Source organism: Triturus cristatus, chromosome 3_2 (assembly GCF_964204655.1).
Source record: "Triturus cristatus chromosome 3_2, aTriCri1.1, whole genome shotgun sequence".
In the NCBI taxonomy this organism is placed as follows: Eukaryota; Metazoa; Chordata; class Amphibia; order Caudata; family Salamandridae; genus Triturus; species Triturus cristatus.
This window is the reverse complement of record NC_140584.1, coordinates 1,197,693,675-1,197,716,720: the sequence shown is the minus strand read 5'-3', so window position 1 is coordinate 1,197,716,720 and position 23,046 is coordinate 1,197,693,675. Positions and strand designations below refer to the sequence as shown.

The following is a 23,046-nucleotide window of genomic DNA, read 5'->3' as shown; positions in this document are numbered from 1 at the left end:
AATCAGTCCGATCTCTCTTGCAGCCTGCACAACAGCATCCCTATCCCTGCATTTCAACAGATGGCAATTACAGTGGGGCCCCAGGGGATGGGGGATGATTGGTGCACTGAGAGCCCTCGCTAAATTTAATAGTTGCAACAGAGCCCTGGGCATCAGATCACAGATTGTCAAATTCTCTATATAGAGTTTCATATTACCTCCCTCCGATTGTTCAGGCAAACCTACCGGTCCTATATTATTTTATCCTGATCTACCCTCTACATCCTCTGCTCGTTGGTCCAGTCATGTTGCTTTTTAATGTGGGTCCACAGTTCTTATTTGAGTGGTGATATATCATTCCACATCACAATAGAGTTTTACCCACTTCCTGGACTCGTTAGGTGAACTTTCAAAGGTCATCTCTTACCAGGCTGAGGTCCAACATCACACGGTCTATTCTTGATTCCAGTAACGACTACATGTCTGGGAACCAATGAACTTGGACTGCATTTTCTATCATGTGCGCTACATCTCTAAGACGACCAGTTTCAGGTGAAATTATCCTTCTCATCTTGGTTATTGTACCTGAGGCAGCTCTCCAGTCACACACATAGCACAGGCTGGAGCAGGATGATGTTGCTTTTTACTCTTTCTTCATGTAGGTGTAACTCTAGTCGGGTTACAACCTGACCAACTGGTACTGCTTTGGTCGAGGAGCAGCGAACAACAAAATGTTTCTCCTACTTTCTGGATGGGCACTGAAGCCAAACAGTTGTACATAATATAAGGAGGGCAAAAGGAGAGGGTAAAAGGAGAGGAGCAGTGGTGGAGGAACATGAAGGAGCAGCAGACGCTGCTGAAGAATAAGCAAAACTGCACCACAAATATAACACAAAATACATTTTACTGTACCTGGGAATAAACTGCACTGGTCCAAGAAATGACCGTACAGGCCTTGAAGGGAAAGTTCAAGAGTGGTCCAAGTCATAGATGGGGAAGTGCTCACAAGTAATTAAAGTAGAAGACGCTTTCTCTCCCAGAGAGCCCCCCGAGGATCTGTTCTGGCTCCTGTACTGTTCAACATTTACCTGGAACCGGTGAGTGACTTCTTCAGGAATTCTGACATCTGCTGTCACCAATTTACAGATGACACCATATTTTACTTGAGGGGATGAGAAATGGGCCAAGGCTCACCTGGGTCAACTACAGCAGGAATAAGTCACAATATGCTTGTATACAATTGGCTTAAAAGTATGCTGCTTCATACACGATATTGTGAAATGTCCACAGTTCATGGGACTCACCTTGCCAGAGAATATGTGTTCTTATACACAAATCCCCACGCTCTGCGCCCTCTCTTCAACTGTCCTGTGCACACATGTTCTTGTGTTGCAGCCTTATGTAAAGCGCGCTGATGCTCCAGTGCACTTTGTAGAAACATTCATTAAATAAATCTAGCAGCACCTGAGAACTGGAACAAGCTCTAAAAGAGAGTAAGCTCAGGTCTATCGAACATACCGAAGGATCGGAACCACGGTTCTATCACAGAATAAACCCGTCATATGTTGGTGTCCACAAATCAGGTCATCAGTGCCCAACAATAAACCCTCTTTGATAAAGAATTAAATAACTCTTTAAATGGTAGAGAATGAACACCTATTACCATAAATAATAGACTTAAATGTGCCAAACCTAAACCCAACTGTGCCACTGAAGAAACCCAGCTCTACTTCAGTAGAGGGTCTGATTTGTCAGAGAAGAGACGGTGCCTTACCTGGATCGGAGGATCTCAGGGTGATGTTGGGATTCTGCAGAAGCCAGGCCGGGAGGCCTCCCTGAAAAGTGATATTGTTGGGGGTGAGGGGCATGGAAGAGAGAAAGCAACAGGTCACTAATGAGAATAGTGTACAGGGCAGCACAATATCTTAAATAGTGCCAATCCCCCCATCTGTCTTCAGGGAGACAAGGCCTTTCATCTCCCTAGTCAAAGTCGAGCCCTTTCTTTTCTCTGAGACAGGGCAGTACTCCCCCCCCCCCCTCCCCCCCACCGCATTACACCCAGAAGCAGAGCTACCCCTCTATATGTCTTCCAGAAAGGGTAGAGGCTCTGCTATAGTTCTTCCGGACAGCACAGCGGAGATACTCCTTTGTTTCTCCTTTTAATGGGCTCATCTGTACAGGGCACTCACTGCATGCTCTATCCCCTCCTTCTGGCCCTCACATCTGAAACCCTCCTATGCCCCTCATGCCTGTACCCGGGTCATTAGCACTTCACCTCTCGTGCCCTGCCATGTGAAGGTCACCCATAAAGGGAGAAGAGGGTAGTGTCAGGAGAGGTGGAGAGTGAAAGGAAAGGTTGACAGTGGCTGGTGGTGGACAGTGACAGGAGGGGTTGAGACTGAAAGGAAAGGTGGACGGTGGCTGGTGGTGGACAGTGACAGGAATGGGTGGAGAGTGAAAGGAAAGGTGGACGGTGGCTGGTGGTGGACAGTGACAGGAGGGGTGGAGAGTGAAAGGAAAGGTGGACGGTGGCTGGTGTTGGAGTTGACAGGGGCGGTGGAGAGTGAAAGGAAAGGTGGACGGTGGCTGGTGGAGGACAGTGACGGGAGGGGTGTAGAGTAAAAGGAAAGGTGGACGGTGGCTGGTGGTGGACAGTGACAGGAGGGGTGGAGAGTGAAAGGAAAGGTGTACGGTGGCTGGTGGTGGACAGTGACAGGAGGGGTGGAGAGTGAAAGGAAAGGAGGATGGTGGCTGGTGGTGGACAGTGACAGGAGGGGTGGAGAGTGAAAGGAAAGGTGGACAGTGGCTGGTGGTGTATAGTGACAGGCGAGGTGGAAAGTGTTAGGTGGGCAGGAAAGGAGCAGTGGCTTGAGATCTGGGTAGTGACAGGCGAGGAGGACATGAGTGGCACTGACAGGGAGACAAAGGCCAAAAAGACGAGAATAGAATAAAGACAGAGGAAGGTAAAGTGTAAGAGAGGAAACCCCAATACAATATCGACTGGGTCAATGACTGAATACATTTCCTCCCTCTCATCATCCTCTGAACAGTCACCCCTGACAACATTTCAGGGTGCTCGACTGGAACTATAATGGGATTCTGCAGGTACCTACAAACACACTGGAAGTCACCAGCAACCATTTGCAGCCATGTGGTTGGATGTAGAACCTCAGGTAATCTCGCTGCCTCTGGTTTAGTAAGGTGTTCCACTAAGGTACCTTCCTTCCCTGAGGGCGACCAAGCTTCAGACAAGGATGTGAACCCTCTGAAAGGATGATGCCAAAGTGATGGATACAGATATGGTTTTCTGATGTTTATAGTCCAATGGGTGAGGAAGCATTTGTAACCCCAGGTTCACCGTCCCCTGCTTTCCTAAACTATTGCCACAAGAGCCCAATGTTGGGCTCTCTGAAGGAGAGCTATACTGGTGGCAATTTAGCAAGGAGATTGTACTCCTGACCTTCAGACCACGGTTGCCAGCATGCAGGAGGGTCCACCCCAGGAGCCTGGTGCATGATTTACTTTCTGTCAATAAAACATGTGTGTGCATCGAATCCCAGTTCAAGGGTATGGTGCGTCTTGCTATAGCCTCACATAGTTCGAGACGAGGCCCAAATGGGTAACGTCTGGAACACGTGCCTGTAATCTATATTACAGCCTGTCCTGCTCTTCATAGTCCGGAAGTCCCCCACTCTCCCTGTGCTCAGCTGGATCTCTAGATTCGAAGGTCACTGCGTGTTATGTGATTGGTGCATCAGGGTAGTGTGAACTTTTTATACTGCCCTCTAGGAGAGAAACTTAAACAAGGACTGTCAAAGCCATTAGGTCTGGCATTGGTTTCCAGCCTTTTGGCTTCGCCAAGGACTTTTTTTTTGTCATTTTTTAAACTTTATTGGTGGCAGAGCTGAGCGCCTGGGAATATACAAAAAATGGTTAAAAGCAACACTATTTTTTTCTCAGAAATCCCATGTTGCCATAGCATTCCTCCACAATGAAGGGAACTACCTTGTGTGGATGTGCTCGTGAAAGAGCAGAAGGCCATCACTCACAGTGAAGTAAGCAAAAAGCTGAAGAGGGCAGAGCCACTGTCCCATGCTGTATACTGTAGTCAGCGGAAGAAGAATGTGACTGGCACAACAACAGACCAATGGATGATGACAGCCGGCTGAAAACCGTTATATAAGTATATTGTACTGATATTTTAGTAAAATCAAAAGGCATTGGCCAGACCTATAAACACATACATTCTCTTTCTATTAATTTTTGGCAATAGATATGTCCATTTCTAGGGGTAGTCACCGTCACACTGTAAGAACAGTGACGGGGTCATGAATGGCACAGCCAGGCCATTCACTCTACTACTATCATGTTCTCCGATACGTGGCCTTACCATGTCCCACTCGGCACAGATGTAGGGTCCAGGCCGCAGTATCACCAGAAGCCCAACCTCCTGTGCCAGCTCCAGAAAGTGCTCTACATCACGGTCTTTCTTGAAGTTGTAGACACCGGGCGTCTCTTCGTGGAAGTTCCAGGGAATGTAACTGGACATGGAAACAATTAAAATCATGAACAGACCAGCGAAGAGAGAGCAGCTGAGAGATCAGGACAGGTTTTTGTCTTATGCATTTTTTTCTCTTTATGGGAGATTTTTGCCAATTAATAATTATTGATTAGCCTTGCAAAACTCACTCTTATATTTTTCCTGAAACTCTTTAAAGAGTTCTGACATGTTATGCCTCATTCCCTTTCCTGTATGGAGTTCTTTGTATGCAACCTATAATATGTTCTGTATTAATTCTATTTTTCCTGTTTTTCAATTCTATAACCGGATTGAAAATGGATTATTGAATAAAGAATCAGAGAAACTTAACTTTTGACTAGAAAATAAAACCATTTAAAAATACTCAAAACTCTCATTATTGGCTTAAATATTAATTGCAATTTGATTTTTCATGTTTATGTAAAGTCTCCTGAAGGTGATACATGGTGGCAAAGGCCCATCACCTTTAAAGCGGTAAAGTAGAGGTAAATGATGTTTTGCATTGAGAAATTACCGTGAAATTACTGCTGGATCAACAGTACTTCTAGGCAATATGATTGGAATGTGGTCGCTGTAGCCCGATCGGATGCTGGGATCCTCAGCGCCTTGGTTACCAGGCACTAATTAGCCACATAGTGCCTTGAGGTGATGGCCTCATTCCTCAGAGAAGAAGAGTCAGCACTCTTTCATGCTCACTGGGAACTATCCTTGGCGGGAACCACAGGTCTGGTCTTCACTTTCAGGGTGGCTGGGACTGCATGGCACAGAGTCAGAAGTGTCACGGTCACATCATCTGGGGTGCAGGCATGCACCGAGTGTCATGGGGTAAATGTCCAAATGTTAGGCCAACCAATTTGGCATACTTCTACCGGGGGCATGGTGGAGCAATGAGACAGCAGGGCACGCCGGCATGCTTTGGAACTGCAGCAGCTCCTCTAAGGATCTCTCGGACTGGGCTGCAACTTTGATCACACCAGGCATGAAGTCTTCCAGTGTCTAGTGGTGAAACCCCTGCACGTGAGTGAACTACTTCTGGCACCTTCCAATACTCTTCACCCCTTTTGGGGGCGGATCTCTGCATCCATCTAACTCAGGCAGGACTCCTTGGATTCCCAGGATAAGTCAGGCAGTTCTTGCTCCATATCAGACTCCAGGTAATGTCCCCTCACCCCTGTGGAGCTGCCTGTTGGGCACACCCCAGCCCTGGTTGCGCAGGAGTCATCTGGGTACTCTTCTAGGCCAAAAAGAACGCAGAACAGGAACAAGCGGTCAGCAACCCCCACTGTTACAGAGAGTTAGCAGACAGGGGATGTGAATTCTGTCTGTCTTTGCCAATCCGGTTTGGTCAGTTCCTCTCTCACGTGTCCTTCTCAGACTGTCCTCCTGTCTAGAGTGATGCTCCTCACAGCAAAATCATCTCCAGGTTGAAGCACCCACAACAGAGGCACAAAGAGATGTGAACAGCTTGCACCTGACTGGCACCGGCCACATCGGACAGGGATGGGGAAGAAAGACAAAGGGCTGCTTCCCTTCTGATGGGCCCGTCACACCCTGACAACAGGAACTGCAGTCCCACTGTTCACCCCTGCGACCCCTCAAAGGCAAGTCTCAGGACAACTAATCAGCAGCCCTCAGAATCAACTACTGGGTAATGTTGTGTGGGTGTGTCCATCCTTCTGGTGTGTGTCTAAAGTCAAAGTAGAACGCATGCAGGAGTGAGCGAAGGATCACAGACAGGTATTCATTACTTGTCTGCTCCTTGAGTGCAGATGTGGACTACTGTAACACACCTATCTGTGGATGGCAGGCGGACGTGTACTATCCCAATACTGGTGTTACTTGTCTTTGAACATGCTCAGTTTCTGTAACTTCTCCTCTCTCCACTTTACCCCAGGTAAACTACAATCCTAAGCGTAGGCAGTAACTTCTGCCCCTACAGCCCTCACCACTTTACACTCTTGTGTTTCAACATTCTGCCCTTTCCACTCTACACTTGCTAGTAAAGTCTTCTACCCGCTCCTGTCCTCCGAGCTCTACACCTTTTTTACTACAACCTTAAGCAGCAGCTTTTCTCCATGCCTACCCTCCCCACTCTGAACCCTTGCTATCACAATCTTAAAAAATAACTTCTACCCCCACCCGTCCGCTTCGCTCTACACCCTTGTTACTATAATACTAAGCAGCAACATCTGCTCCCTATTACACCTTCTCCATTCTACACTCTTACTCCTACAGTACCAAGTACTACCTTCGACCCCTCTTGCCCTGTGAACTCCCTTGTTACTAGTCTTACACAGTAACTTCTACCTCTCCTGCCTTCTCCACGTTCCACAATTCTTACCGTAATCATCAGCAGTAACTTCAACGCAATCCTGTCCTGTCCACTCCAACTACCCTTATTACTACCATCCCACGCAGTAATAGTTACCCCTCTTGCCATCTCCATTTGTCACCCATGTTACTATAATCCTAATGTGTGACTTCTGCCCCCCCTTACCCTGTCCTCCCTTCTTACTCCAATCCCAAGCAGTGGCTTTCGCCGCCCCGGAGATGCCACTTACATCTGGATGGCGTTGAGCCCTGCCATGTACATCTTCAGGAGACGGTCCTTCCAGTACTCTGGCGGGATGCGGAAGTAGTGGATGCTTCCGGAGACGTACTGAAACTTGAGCCCATCCTTCCGGAAGCAGTCATTCTCGTAGTCAATGTTGAATGTGGGGCTGGAGGAAGCCTAAGACAGAAAACATAGGGAGGTTCAATTCTCAAGATCCCTCGCAGTGCAGGTGCGGGGCCCTCCCATACACTGGTCGAGCAGGGCCCTCCCTTACTCTGCTGCTCTGGTGTCCTTCCTTGCAGTGCTGGTGCGGGCCCTCCCATACACTGGTCGAGCAGGGCCCTCCTCCCTTATAGTGGTCGAGCAGGGCGCACCCATACTGTGGTCGAGCCCGGCCCTCCCTTACTCTGCTGCTCTGGTGTCCTTTCTTACAGTGCTGGAGCGGGCCCTCCCCATGCGAACTGGTGTGGTGCCCTCCCTCACAATGCCAGTGCAGTGGTGCCCTGGGCAGATACCGAGGCTGCCATAGTCAGTTCATATAAGATGCAGCACCCAGCCTGCTCAGGGTCCCCCAGGAGTTCGCTCATGATACAGCCCTGCGGTGCCCCACACCTTCAGAAGGGTGTCCATCTGTATGCATGATTGTACTCTAACTATTCTGCATTTTCTGTACTGTGGCGAGATGTACACTATGTAGTGTCTTGTATATATGTGTATAGCAGGACCCTTCTGGTCCCAGAATGACTCCGTAGAAATGACATAAGCGTAGAGTGTGTTTGAATAAAGATGATGACGCATTGTGAGTGGAGTTAACGGTTGCACTCTGAAGAAGAAAGGCCACGCAGTACAGAGATGTGTGTGGCATATTCTTTTGCATGCTACCAGGCTGGGCAGGGCGTTAAAACTGGCGACCAGTCAGGGGATCTGCAACCCGAAGATCCGAGAGTGCTCTCCCAGAGGGTTTGCTTAAGATTCAGCAAACTGCTTGTGCGTGCCATGTGTGCCTTGTTCGAGGTGTTAATCGACGGTTGGTAAATGTGGACTCAGAATGCCACTCCAGCCAGTGCCAGGCTTTTGAAGAAGGCGAAGACCCTATGGAAACAATCAGTCACAGATGGCCAGAAACCTACTAGTAAGGCTGAAAGAAGATATACTGGGTCACACCATAACGCAGAGCCATCATTCATACAGAGAAATGCTAAAGGCAGCAACAACCAGGTACACAGAGGCGCTGAAGGCAGCGACGACCAGGCAGAGAGAGGCGCTGAAGGCAAAGACAACCAGGCACAGAGAGGCGCTGAAGGCAAAGACAACCAGGCACAGAGAGGCGCTGAAGGCAGCGACAACCAGGCACAGAGAGGCGCTGAAGGCAGCGACAACCAGGCACACAGAGGCGCTGAAGGCAAAGACAACCAGGCACAGAGAGGCGCTGAAGGCAGCGACGACCAGGCAGAGAGAGGCGCTGAAGGCAAAGACAACCAGGCACAGAGAGGCGCTGAAGGCAGGGACAACCAGGCACAGAGAGGCGCTGAAGGCAAAGACAACCAGGTACAGAGAGGCTCTGAAGGCATCGACGACCAGGCACAGAGAGGCGCTGAAGGCAACGACAACCAGGCACACAGAGGCGCTGAAGGCAACGACAACCAGGCACAGAGAGGCGCTGAAGGCAAAGACAACCAGGTACAGAGAGGCTCTGAAGGCATCGACGACCAGGCACAGAGAGGCGCTGAAGGCAACGACAACCAGGCACACAGAGGCGCTGAAGGCAACGACAACCAGGTACAGAGAGGCGCTGATGGTCATAATAGCCAGGAACGAAAAGAAGGAGGATTGAGGAGCCAAGAAACTTAAAGACCGTGAAGACCAGGTAGAGCGCAGAAGGTTAAAAACGGCAGTGAACAGATAGAAGACATAAAACTGACACTTTAAGAAAGATGAAAAAGGGGCCATACTACATCATCCTGGTCGCGACGACATGGATGCAAGCATACAGCTTGGGCTTAGAGATGGTCTGGATGAAGCTGGTTCAAGTGGGCCGCCAGCATTGCCAGAGTGAACCCTGCCAATGACAGCGGGAAGCTTCACAGGTAATTATGATGCCTCCGCTTTCTTGACACCGCCACTTCCTTTCAATACCACTCAATCCTATTCATCCCCGAAATGAAGTCGAGAGGCCGAGGGGACATCCTCAATAGAGGGAACATCGTGCGACTGACTCAATCAGGATCCTGGCAGATATCAGCGGAGGAGGCCTAACTAAAAGCTTGGGGAATCAAAATTCTCTTACATCAACAACCGGGTTATCCATAACTTTTGATATCAAACTGTCTTGATCAATCAGGTCACCCACCGGCCAGGCACGCTCAATCAGTCCTTAAAGGGGCCCGCAGCATGGACGTAATACTACTTGCAAGCAAAGGTCAGGACCGAGTAACTCTACAGGAAGACTGGACCTGGTTAGCCAGGACGATAAACCTACAAGGAGAGAGCGCTTGACTCAGTACCAAACAATCCCCTGCTTGCGGCCCGCAACTCCGAATCTGCTCCTGGAATGTAAACGGCTTAGGAAATTAGGTATCGGACAGAGAATTTCTTTTTTTTTTTTACCAAGGCTTCGACCTTATCCTAATGCAAGAGACATGGTTGGAAGAACCCCTGCACCTATGTGGCTTCAAGACCCATCATTTACCAGCAACCAAAGGAGCCAAATTCGGGGCCCCCAAAGGGCGGCCTATCTATCTTCTCATCAATCTGCACTATAAGGGGGACAAAAGATGTACATTCCATCCTAACCCCTACAAATGGGCTCAAATCTCTCGTAGTGGATTTAGGGGACGGCAATACTAAACAACAAATTATAGTGCCAAATGCATACATATATCCACGCGACAAAGCCAGAGGAGCCAAAATGGTGGGCTCGGAAAGAACTAGATTATTCTCGGAAGAACCAACTACCAACCTTCTGCTGGCTGGCGACTTTAACATGCATATACTGGGGCCGCAAAAAAGGGACAAGGACCTGGAGGAACAATTCACAGCCTGGATGATTGCCAGCCAGGAACAGGGCAAAAAGACACATCAGTCAGCTCTCACCAGGAACTTCATACAGGACACGGAGCACTTTAGCCTCATGGCACTAAATGGTCGCTTTCCGGGAGATCAGCCTCCCTTGGCAACATATCACAAAGCTATGGCAAGCTCTATAATAGATTACACTTTTGTCACTTTACAACTATTCAGCAGGATTACAAGCTTCCAGATCAGAACGTAAGAGCAAAGCGACCATTTGCCCCAGGAAATCTCCATGAGCACGCAAGGGCTGCCCCTGGATCAGTCAAAGGAGGATCCAGCCTCCATCCACACCGTGAACCTTAGGAGGATAACTTGTAAAATCAGCCAACCAGATAAACTGCAAGCTCTAGCGAAGTCAATCAGGGACAATTAAGAAGAGGCACATATTAATGCGAGAACCCGCTGGGAGAGCGTGACCAAAAAACTAGGGGAGCAGCATACCACAAGAACAGGGGGCGGCTTAACCTGTAGGAGAATGCCCAAAACTCAGTTTGCAAGCCCGTGGCCAGGGATTCACATCACCTATTTCCCTAATTCTAAGATACCAAATCTGCAGGCTTAACAAAGCTATAAATAAAACTCTACGAAGGCTCAGACAAAGGGGAAATGAAATTTGACTTCAGAAAGCCCTAGCTCAGTAAAAAGCAACAAAGAAAAAAGTTATCTGGCAAGCAAAAAGGGAAGTGGAAGACACCATGTGGGCCAAGCTTTTGTACGACGCGAAAACAGACCGAAGCGCAAGATTTTGGCGCATAATTAATAGCTTTGAAAACTCCAACGTTCAAGGTATCAACTCTCATTTAACGGAGGAAACCTGGGCAGCCCACCTCTTGGATCACTTCAACTCAAAAGAGGAAAGCCCCTCTATGGGACAGTTGGGGCCTTGTCGGTCCGTCAAGGGAATTCCTTACAAAAACAGCAGAGCAACACAAATAAGCCTCCTTCAATTCACTACTTTTCAGATCAAGAACCGAATAGCCAAAATTAAGCCGGAGGGCAGATCGGGCCCCAACGGGATCCCCCAATTTTATTCAAAACGGACCCAGACTATTGGGTGGCTGTGCCATTACTACAGTTTGAACTAATAGGAGGAGGGCATCATACCAGACTTCTGGAAATGCTCCATAATATCCCCAATTTATAAGAAGGGAGATAAGAACAAAGCCACCAGCTACCGGCTCATAACCTTAATTGACATCGAGGTGAAATATTATGCTGGACTCCTTCTGGACGACCTGACAGCTTGGGCAAATGAAAAATCACTTATTCCCATCAATCAGACAGGTTTCTGTAAAGGTATGGGAACCATCACAAACCTAGTTGCCCCGACGCTACTGATGGATGGCATTATAGCAGCATAGCTCCCCCTCTATCTTTGTTTCATTGATTACTCCGCAGCTTTTGACAGCATTGACAGGAACAAACTATGGGCCAAACTAGAGAAGATGAAAACCCCAGCCGCTTTACTGAAGCAGATAATCCTCCTACATACCAACACGTGGGTCCAAGTAAAGTTAGGAACCGGTGAGTTCCTGTCTAGGAAAATACCAACAACGGGAGGACTGCAACAGGGGTGTGTGCTGGCTCCAACACTTTTTAATCTGTTCATGCCAGACCTTTCATCGGAATTAAACATCAGCAACTCGCACGCTCCTAGGTTGGGGGGGCTGTCACTCTCCAATCTACGGTATGCTGACGATGTCGTGCTGATCAGCCGAACTCCAATTGGCCTTCAGCACCTGCTAGACACAACCATCAGTCATGCAGCATCTAACGGCCTAACGATTAACCTAGACAAGTCGAAGGTCATGTGCCTTAACCCGAAAAAGAACACATCCAGTAATCACTGGTATCTGGCAGGCGCACCCATGAAAGTCGTGGACGAATACAAGTATCTAGGGGTGACAATTGACAATAAGGAACGGATTTGGCCATGGTCTAGGCCAAGATAGGCGTTTTTGATTTGAGTCCGATGTATATATTGCTCACTGCCCTCCCCTTTCCCACCCATCCTCACTTTGACACAGCTCTACACTTACCCTCCCTCCTCATCCGGGGCACCTCTGTGAAGATAAATGTTTGAATTTGTAAAACATAGATCTGTGCCATTTTTGGACCGGATATGTGAATCCGTGTCTGCTATGAATAAATGTGTTAAATCTATATTGGATATTTTGAATTCATTTCACAGGTGCTGCTATAGATGTTTAATTACTAGTGTGTCCACTATGGCCATTTATTATATATACCCCTCACCAGACGGACAAGGTCAACGTGGTGGTGCTTCCAGGAATACTGGAAGCCTTAAACCTCTCCATTACCAATGGCCAGGTTCCACCTCCTTGGAAACACGCCATGGTGAGAGCACTACTATAGAAACCGATCCTCAATCCGGACGTCTTGAGTAATTATCGTCCAATTCCCCTGTTACCAATGGCTTGTAAGGTCCTGGAAAAACATGTCAACTACACCCTCTCGGCTTTCTTATAATCTCACAATCTCCTACATCACTCTCAGACCCGCTTCCGCCACCTTTTGGGAACGGAGCCAGCACTCATCGCCATAGTGGAGGAATCAAAAAAGATAATTGGCCAGGAAGGAGCTGTAGCCAACATTCTCCTCGACCTGAGTGCCGCCTTCGACACGGTCAATTTTGACATCCTCCTTAACAGGCATAGGAGTGTCAGGAGGAGCAATGTCAAGGATCCAATCTTACCTCAGTGGCAGAACTGTCCAAGTATTTGAGGGAGAATTCACCACCAGGTGCTTACCCCGGAGGTATGGTGTACCTCAGGGATCTTCCCGGAGTCCTACCTTATGCAACGTATATATGAGGCCGCTGGCGGATATCGTCCCAGCTGGTAGTCTCTGAATCACCCACACAATGCTCCTTCGGACCTTGAATCCTGCTTGGGGAAGGTGGCAACCTGGATGCAACACTCCTGCCTCAGGCTCAATGGAGACAAATCTGAAATAATGTATTTGGGCAATTGGCCCAACGCGGACCTCAAACTGCAGTGGCCAACGTGTCTGGGACAAGCACCCTCCCCAAAGACTAAGATTAAAAGCCTGGGGGTATGGCCCGATAAATCATTAAAATTTGATCATCTGGCTGTGGAAGTGGCCGGTATTTGGTACGGCATCCTCAGAATGTTGAGGAAAATCCTTCCTCTCCTCCCTGCGGGGGCTAGGAGAATTATAGTCCAGGCCCTGGTCCTTTTGCGCCTGGACTATGGCAACTCATTGTATCTGGGAGCGCCTAAATCTACCATAAGGATACTCCAAGTTGCCCAGAATTGTGCTGCAAGGAAGCTGCTTGGGACTCGCCAAACTCAATCGGCGAAGCCGTGCTTGAAGACCTTACGCTGGCTACCCATTCTGGAGAGGATCAAATTCAAATCCCTCTGCATCGCCCATAAAACCTTAATGGGCAAGGGCCCTCATATCTATAATCCCTCATTACTCTCTTATCATCCCAGAAAATCCCACTGATCGGCGAGCCTGAGCCTGGCCATCATTCCCAAAATCAAAAGGATGCGAAGTGGGGGAAGTTTCTTCTCCTATTGCATAGCCAGACTCTGGAATACCCTTCCCCTGCAGCTGCGTTCAGAGACCCATCATCTCACCTTCCGAAAGCACTTGAAAACATGATTATTTCAGAGCATCAACCTGTACGGTTGCTTTCCTTCCCTTGCTCTGATGCTAGCGCTGGGATGCCTTAGGGTAGCTTTGCGCTTTAAGAAATGCTAACTAATAATAATAATTTCCGCATAATACAGCCTGTCACACATGTCTTAACCCCTTCGATGCGTGCGTCGGCCAATGGCCGTCTCGAGCACTACCTCTGTAGTGCTGCGCACGTCCGATGGCCGACGCGGCCCCGTCCGCGCAAGATTTCACCCGCACCGCTGTGGATTTTACGCCGCGGTCAACGGGTTAAGGACCGTGATGATATTATACTGGTGTTTGGGGCAACTCGAAAGGAACATGACAAAGCCCTGACACACGTCTGCTGTTTACTTGCCGATGCAGGTCTTACATTGAAAGCATAAGTGTGTGACTTTCACAAAACAAAAAAAACATTCTTTGGGCGTGTTTTCTCTGAAGGGGGAATTACACCACACCCAGCTAAGGTACAAGCTTTGTTGTCCACCAGTCCCCCACAGGATGTGACCATGCTGTGATCCCTCCTGGGCATGACCAGTTACTGTTCCTGGTATATTTGTGATTGTGGCACGTTCAGTGAACCATTGAGAAACTTGACAAAAAGAAATGCTGAAGCCTAGCTGTGGTGTGGGTTTGTGAGCACTTCAATGTGTTTCTATAGGGGAGACATTTCACCCTGGTCACTGACCACCAAGCTTTGCTCACCATTTTTGGGAATCCTATAGCCAAGATGCCCCCTTGAATTGTGAGGTGTGGCTTGAGACTGCAGGAGTATCATTATGCTATTGTACACAAGCCCGGGAAAGAGCAAAATCCTGATGACTACTTTTCACGAGTGCAATTACAATGTCATGATACCACGTCTAAAACGGCTGGTGCCTATGTCAACTTCATATCAAACCCAGTGTGCCCGATGCTCTATCTGTACAACAAATTCTCGCTGCAAGAAACACAGCCCAAGATATGATTGTTGTTAGACCTGGCACCATTGGCGTGGGTCTCCCTTCCATCTTTCGCTTTTGTCTCCTCTGTGTTTGCTGGTGTTAGATGCTCTGGGCGCTGTGCCACTGCCATTCAGTGCCACAGCGCGAATGCTCCCTATTGTAAATTGACTGTATGAATTGGTATTCCCATAATTGGCTCATTTGATTTACCTGTTAGTCCCTAGTATAGTGCACCGTGCGTGCCTGGGGCTGGTAGACCGAATGCTGCTGGTGGGCCTGCAGCGCTGATTGCACCACCCACAGAAGCAGCTTGTAAAGTGTGTCTCACACCTGCCACCGCAGAGTCTGTGTGCAGTCCAGAACTGCCATCTTGGCTGTGAAGTGCACCCACTTCCCAATCCCTAAACCTTCCTTTGGCATCATGTAAGTCACCCCTATCGCAGGGTGCCTTGTATGTGAAAGGTAGGACCTGCCTTGGTCTGTGTGGCATGTCCTGGTAGTGAATTACACTCCATTTCGTTTTTTACTATTGCAAAGCTATCTGTTCCCTTAGGCCAGAATGGGCAGTTTGATAATTACATCCTGTAATCCTAGCTGACCCAAAGAACATGTTTGGCAAGTCGAATTTAGTATGCCTGAGCTCAGAATATTAAAGTACATCTTTTAGTGAGGATTATTTTTATATTCTTTGTTTGAAAATATCACTTTTAGAAAGTTGGTATTTTCTTGCCTAAGCCTTCCCATGTGCTCTGCTGTTATGTGTATTGGCTGTCTGGTTTTGGAGGGACAGGGCAGGCTGAGCCCGACCTGGACTGAACAGAGAGATCTGCAGTTGGAGTATGGGGAGGGGTGACCCTTTGATCTGAGCAGGGCTGTGCCTGGCAAGGTGAATGACGGCTCCACCTCCCACTGTGCGTCTGATGGCAGACCCCCTCTTCCTGAAAGACAGGATGCAGCCTTGTAAACAAAGTGCTCCAGGACTACACCGAACTGGTTCTGGCTGGGTTCAGTGACTTGTGACTTTTCAGAACAAAGACTTTTGGGGTGTAAATATCTGTGCTAAAACCCTTACAGGGTGTGTTACTTCTGGATGTCAAGACGAACCTCTGTCCGTGTAACGAGAGGGAAAGGATTTTGAAACTTTCATCCATCTTGCTGAAGCAACTAACCAAGGGCCCGATTTGAGCTTGCCTCCTGCTGAAGTCTCAGGGACATTAGACTTCACCCATCAGCCTTCTGAATTCCAATTGAGGGGGGATTCTACTCGCAGGTGAGGCTTCTGTCGAGAATTCCAGAGCCTCTGGGTCTACTGCGGGGATCACGGGCTGAGAATCATCGCTAGCGCTATTGTGGGCCGCTGCAGCTGAGGGGCTGTTGCTGCTGAGAGCCCGCATTTGTCTGTGCTACGAGAATCATCGCTATCACTATTGTGGGCCGCTGCAGCTGAGGAGATGTTGCCGCTGAGAGCCCACATTTGCCTGTGCTACGATAATCATCGCTATCGCTACTGTGGGCCGCTGCAGCTGAGGAGCTGTTGCCGCTGAAAGCCCGCATTTGCCTGTGCTATGAGAATCATCGCTATTGTGGGCCGCTCCAGCTGAGGAGCTGTTGCCGCTGAGAGCCCGCATTTGCCTGTGCTACGAGAATCATCGCTATTGTGGGCCGCTCCAGCTGAGGAGCTGTTGCCGCTGAGGGCCTGCACTGGTCACTGCATCAAGGATCTTTGTTATCACCTGCGTATGCAGCCGCCACCGAGCACGGTTGCCGCTGGGTGCCAGCCTTTAATCACCGTCTCAGGATCATCGTGAGTGCACGCTACGGACCGCTGCAGCTGGGAGCAGTGGCCGCTGCGAATCCACCTGTCATCATCGCGGCTTCCTCACGAAGCTTGCCCCTTTAAACCTCAGGTACATTGTGCATTACCGGGTCGCGTAGACCACGGCCTCAAACTAAGTTTGTTTCACACGCTTTTGGTTGCTTTTATTGCTTTTTAAGTGAATCTATATTTACGTGCATTGTGGATGCTTGATCGCTTTTGAGCCTTATGTTAAGCCTATATAAAGATACTCATTTTTCTATAGCTACTTGTGTGGTGTCCCTTTGAAGTGTCTTCACTGCGTTATTGTGTATGGTCATAAATGCTTCACACAGTGCCTCTCAGATAGGCCTGTCTGCTCGTGCTACGTTACCACAGGGTTGAGCAGGGGTTGTCAAAGCGTGTAGCCCCTTACTTTGACTTAGGAAGAAGGATCCCCATTTGGACATCGGGGCCAGCCGCTGAGAACTAGAGATCCCCATTTCAAACAATTGTTCTCAAAAATATTATTTCACAGCAATCCTGGAGGAAGCATATTATACCTTTGATGTATGTGTTTGAATATCAAAAGTTTGAGAATGTCAGAGAAGAGCTTTCTGTTACTCAAGAAGGTGTTATCTTGTGAGGCACGAGGATTGTCATTCCCGAGAGCCTGAGGCAACAAGTTACTGAACTAACACCCAAGGACCATTGTGGCATTCTGGCCAGCACAAGAGCTCTCTGAAACAGAGTGTGGCTTCCTCACCTTAATAAAAAAATTGAAAGAGAATTAAAGGCCTGTCATTTGTGCAACTGTCTCCCAAAACAACGCAGCGCCCACTAACCATGGCTGAACTCCCAAAGCAAGCGTGGGAGAGGATTGCCGTTCAATTCTTTGGTCCCCTCAACAACGAACATCGCCTCGTGGTAATAGTTGAGGAATACTCCAGGTTCCCCCTTGAGGAAGACGTCATCAACGACGCACGATAAAGTCATTGGAATCCTCAGTGATGTTTTTGCGACATTGGGGTGTTCCATCAGATCTAAAGTCTGACAACGGCCCACCGTTCAACAGATGAGAATTTAAAGATCTTGTTAAAAGAATGAATGTTAAACATCAGAAAAGCCCGTCATTGGTCCCAGGCAAACAGGGTTGTTGAACGATTCATGAGGACACTAAAGAGAGTGGTTCAGCGCGCTATGCTAGGGGGAAGTACCTCTGATTTGTTTTCTGTTCGGCCCTTCGTGCCTACGGGTCCGCTCCCATTCCACAACAGGTGAAAGCCCTGCCACCCTGATGGTCGGGAAAGCCGTGGGAACAAAACTGCCTCAGAGACCACCAAGAGAATAATTGGTGCTGATGAGATCGGTGAAACAGATGAGGTACTAGGCGTACGGTCTTCAAGAAGGAAGAGAGGGTGCTGGTTACGCAAAAAAAACGGAAACATAAGTCTGACACTCCGTTGGAGGCTGACCCACTGCAGATCCAGTGCAGCTGCTCACGGAGCAGTGCAAACGAATAAATGAAATCATTTTATTTTTCGTATGGTCAGGCTAGGGCGGGGCTTGGCTCCCCTGACGTAGGTGAGGAGGAGTGGTTGTGCACTCTGTAAAGTGCGCAAGAATGTTTGAATAGCCCTCTCAGGCCGGCCATACATTCATGCGCACTTCGCATGTTCTCCATGCATGCTGGATTACAGCCTGCATGGAGAACATGCCCAGGCCTCCATTCCCTGGCTGAGCGCCGAACCACGCTGCTTTGCAGAGCTGGAATTGGCTCTGGGGAGCCTGGGTGCTCTTCCGGTGAAGAGACTCACTTGACGTGGGAGAGGCGCAGTGATGGAGAGACGGGCAGGGCCGGACTGGCCGTAGCGGGCACTGGGTGTTTCCCTGGTGGGCCGCCAGGGTGGGGGCCGGTTTTAGGCCCCTGGGGGCCGTTTTTGTTACTGGGGCCCGCAATATTGGCCCCCTGTAACAAAATTGTCCGAAACCGGCCCTCGTTGCGTGACTGGGAGGGAGCAGGAGTGCAATATAGCTTCAGAGAAATGGCCCTCTCCTCCCCTTTCCCTAATGCCAGAGCTGATTTCAGCTGCTGTGCGCCACGCACACAACTCCATAGCGATAGGGTGTGTGCGTTATTCTAGCACGTTTTGTAAAGGAACAGTACCATTCCTGTAAAAAATACTATGCATTGACAAGTTGAAACACTTTTCCCCACTTTGTGTGCTGCACAATGCAGCACACACGCCAAGCAGGAAAAGAGAAATACAATTGGACTCTTAATGCCTCCTTTCAGATGGCGTTAACTTTTGGTGCTAAACCCGGTCTACTATTGTTTGTAGATCAAAATGGTGGTTGCATGGGAACCCCTGTGCACCACCTACGTAACGTCCCCTTGGCGCTAAGTAGCGCAAAACAATGCTTCGCGCTAATTTGCACTACTTGTAGGGTACGTCCCAACGCAAACCAAGTTTTGGGCTAGAAAGTAAATTGGTCAGAAAAAAATTTGTGCAGCTTAGCGTGACACTAACCCACCGCAAAAAGTGAAAATCTGCCCGTAGTGTCTTGTATATATTTCTATGGCGGGACCCTTCTGGTCCCAGAAGGACTCCGTAGACATTACATACGTTGTGGGTGTGTTTACATAAAGCTGATGATGCAAGGCGAGTTGAGTTAAAGCTTGGTTGCACTCTGATGAATAAAGACGTGCAGTACAGAGCTCTGTGTGTGGGTAGTCTTGTGCATGCTCCCAGGCTGGGAACGACGCTATACACTATGGGGCACATGTATCAACATAAGGAATTGCGATTCCTTAAAAGAGATTTTTAAGGAGTCGCTATTTAGGAATCGCAATTCCTTATGAATGTAGGAATGGCTAAATAAATTGCGGTTTCTACACATTCTGTATTAGCGAATCGCAAATGGCGAATGCCTTCCCATTCATTCCTATAGGCCCATAGGATCGAAAGGGAACCCATTCCCAATTTGCAATTATTAGGGGGCGAAAAGCAACCCTGATGCATCCCCAAAATTGCAATTTTGTGCATTTTACTAAGGAATTGCAAATTACCATCACCTTGACGTTGACGGCACTTTGCGATTCCTTAACGCAAAGTCGCATTCTTAGAATGGTTCTTGCATTGCATTTAGGGAATCGCAAATTGCGGTTCCCTAACTGCACACACAAAAATAGGTATTCACAAATTCTGCGATTACCTATTTTGCGAATGGCTTTGGGCTCAATGCATCCCAAAAGGCTAATTACCGGTCGCAAACGGGCCGATTCTGCGTATAGGCCTGTTTGCGACCAGTAATTAGCTTAATGCTTGTGCCCCTATAGTTTGTATTTGTACATAATGGCTTTCTGCCAGTCTGTCGGTGATGCCACCTGCCTTCGGAGCCCCAGCTAATGCATCTGTGCTTTCAACGCCCCTCTGCTTCATGACTCGGTGTACACTGCGCCTACTCGCTGTATGCACTCTGTTCTCTGGTGGAAGCGCTACATAAACGCAGTACATCTGCAAATGCCTCCACTTACCATCAGAATCATGCACCCTAGGAGGGGCAGGAGGCCGGCCCGGAAGATGTCCATGGATGCGGTTATCGTCGCCTGGGGTTCGCTTGACCTCTGACCTTTCTTCTCTCACTCCTGATCTGGATGATAAAATGTAAAAATACCTTGTGATATTTACATAGTGGCGGTTGCTACAGTAACAGATATCACAGTTTCAAGGGGTGAAACACTGAACTCGTAGCTTCCTGGAGGCCTCCTGAGCGCCACCCATCACAGTCCTGGTTTTAGACAAGAACACTTTGAATGCTGGGATTTGAAGTTTCGATGTTTCCATTACACACAAGGCCTTACATGCTTCATTATGGTATTAAAACAGGGCTGTCCGGAAATGCTGCATAAGACCCATGTGACCGGGACGATTTGTTTTCAGCCGTGGGCGTTAATTAAACAAACGTGCATTCCGGAAGTTGTGGTTCAGGTTCAAGCCAGACAATTGAACAATTACTGCATGAACAAGGAAGAAATGAAAGGGCACGGAGTCACCTGGTCACCCTATGAAAGCTTTACACGGGCCATGGGTCACTTGACAGCGATCTTAGTACTCACCCCATCACAAGGATGAAACGCTGCACGTGCCCCACCCAGAGTGAACCAGTGACACACATCTCTGCCGCAGGCGCACTACCCCCTGAGCACTCTTACCGGCTCTGCGCCGATCCTCTCTCCCACGGCCCGTTACGGGCTGCTCCGGTCACCGCGAGTGATTCATCTGATCGCCCCCTCCCGGCCCTCTCCTGGTCCCGCCACGGAGCCCGCTCTCCCCAGGGAATATTCACCCTCAGCTCACGGCCAGTGCTAGTCTGGCGACTCAACCCTCTCCCCCAGGCCTGCTTCGGTCACTGCCGGCCCTCACAGCGGTCCCTGCAGCAGGCGAGTTCCACTGTGAACGCCATCCTTCTCCATCAGCAATGAACCCTCTCCCCCTCGACCCGGAAACTCTCCGGTCCCCAAGTACTGAACCCTCACTCCCTCGGTCACTACCAGCCCTCATTGAGATCCCAGCTACAGGCGGAGTCTCCTTTGACCCTCGGCACCTCTCTCAGCTCCGACACTGAACCCTCACTCCCTCGCTCACTACCAGCCCTCACTGAGGTCCCAGCTGCAGGCGAGGTGTCCTGTGACCCTCGGCACCGCTCTCAGCTCCGTGACTTGACTGAACCCTCACTCCATCGGTCACTACCAGCCCTCACCGAGGTCCCAGCTACAGGCGGAGTCTCCTGTGACCCTCTGCACCGCTCTCAGCTCCGTGACTGAGCCCTCACCCCCTCGCTCACTGCCAGCCCTCACTGAGATCCCAGCTGCAGTCGAGGTCTCATGTGACCCTCGGCACCGCTCTCAGCTCGGTCACTCCCTCGCTCACTGCCTGCCAGCCCTCACTGAAGTCCCAGCTGCAGGCGAGGTCTCCTGTGACCCTCTGCACCGCTCTCAGCTCCGTGACTGAACCCTCACTCCTTCGCTCACTGCCAGCCCTCACTGAGGTCCCAGCTGCAGGCGGAGTCTCATGTGACCCTCGGCACTGCTCTCAGCTCTGTCACTGAACCCTCACTACCTGGCTCACTACCACCCTTCACTGAGGTCCCAGCTGCAGGCGGAGTCTCATGTGACCCTCGGCATCTAGCTCAGCTCGGGCACTGAACCCTCACTCCCTCGGTCACTGCCACACTTCACTGAGGTCCCAGCTGCAGGCGAAGTCTCCTGTGACCCTCGGCACCGCTCTCAGCACCGGTAGTGAACCCCCACTCCCCCGATCACTGCCCAGATATTGTGCCCTCTCTCTCGGTCACTTCAGCCCTCACAGAGCCCTCCCGTGACACTGGGCTGCACAGGATGCACAAAAGAGACATGAAAGTCAACTTTCAGAGGCATGTGATTTCTAGGGCGGCCGCCGCGCAGGGTCCTAGAGGGAGGAGGGTTGAGGGGACGGAGCAGGGCTCAAGGGAGATAGGCCAGGGTAGAGATGGGATCATGCCAAGTGGAGAGAGACCAGGGCACAGAGCAGAAGACCGGGGAAGAGAGGCCAGGGTAGAGGAGGGGGGAGGGGCTAGGGTAGTGAGCAGGGGACAGTAGAGAGGACAGTGTAGAGGAGAGAGGACAGTGTAGAGAGCAGAGGACAGAGGACAGTGTAGAGGTGGTGGAGCAGGTAAAGCAAAAATGTGTATACCTTCTATATTTTTGCATGAAAATACTAATTATGTAATGATTCTAAATATTAACCCGTATTAATTGTTTGGAGTGTTATGATTAACCAAATTGCACCTTAATAAACACAAGATACACGTGGGACTAAAATGCTAATTGCATGGCTAATATATTTATTGAGTAACTATGGTACGCAAACTAATCGTAGAATGTGCGGACATAGAGGATTGCATGACTTATGTTGCTTTTGTGATGGTTTGTGCTCCTAGTGTTGCGGAATGGTGAGTATTATTCCTTTAAATGTCGCTATAAGCTAGGCCAATACTAAAATATATTGGGATTAGTGTGGGTTTAAACATTAGAATCTTAATTTTTGTATATTAATTACTTTTATGCTTATTTTTGCTTAAATTGGCATTCAGGCCTACTAGGCCGCGGTATCCAAAATGGAGTTCGGAAGTGGCCGCCATCATTTGAGCGCGATGCCTACTGCGCAGACTCGGATGGCTCTGAAGATCTCCAGGCGACTTCGAACCACCAGACTACGTGTTCCTTGTCAAGGATAGGAACGTGGAGGATTGCCAGGACCAGCTTGTGTGAATGACTGAGGAGACAATAGAGACCTGTACCCGGAGGTCTACATGTTGTTACTTCGGAACTTTCGCCTGTGAACCCGTGAAAAGAATACAATTCTGAGAGATGTCATACTCTGTCCCATGGGAAGCAAGCGCATCTGGGAATATCACCACTTCTTGTAAATTCAGAGGGATTTAGCCAATCAGA

General features: G+C 49.2%; 1 protein-coding gene across 6 annotated transcripts in view; it reads right to left on the bottom strand.

The window, feature by feature from the left end:
* Positions 1–23,046, bottom strand: part of LOC146859432 (beta-galactosidase-like) — a 356,754-nt gene that overhangs the window by 219,249 nt on the left and 114,459 nt on the right. For 2 of the 6 annotated variants that reach the window (XM_085650133.1, XM_085650132.1), the window contains exons 2-5: positions 20,089–20,204; positions 7,081–7,250; positions 4,370–4,520; positions 1,754–1,814 (exon numbers count right to left, since the gene is read on the bottom strand). In XM_085650133.1, the coding sequence (XP_085506259.1) occupies positions 1,754–1,814; positions 4,370–4,520; positions 7,081–7,250; positions 20,089–20,142 (436 nt within the window). In that variant the 5' untranslated portion in view covers positions 20,143–20,204. Of the gene's footprint in view, positions 1–1,753; positions 1,815–4,369; positions 4,521–7,080; positions 7,251–20,088; positions 20,205–20,299; positions 20,578–20,766; positions 21,935–23,046 lie in introns of those variants that run through there. The other 4 variants (XM_085650130.1, XM_085650129.1, XM_085650131.1 and 1 more) reach the window with 4 other exon arrangements.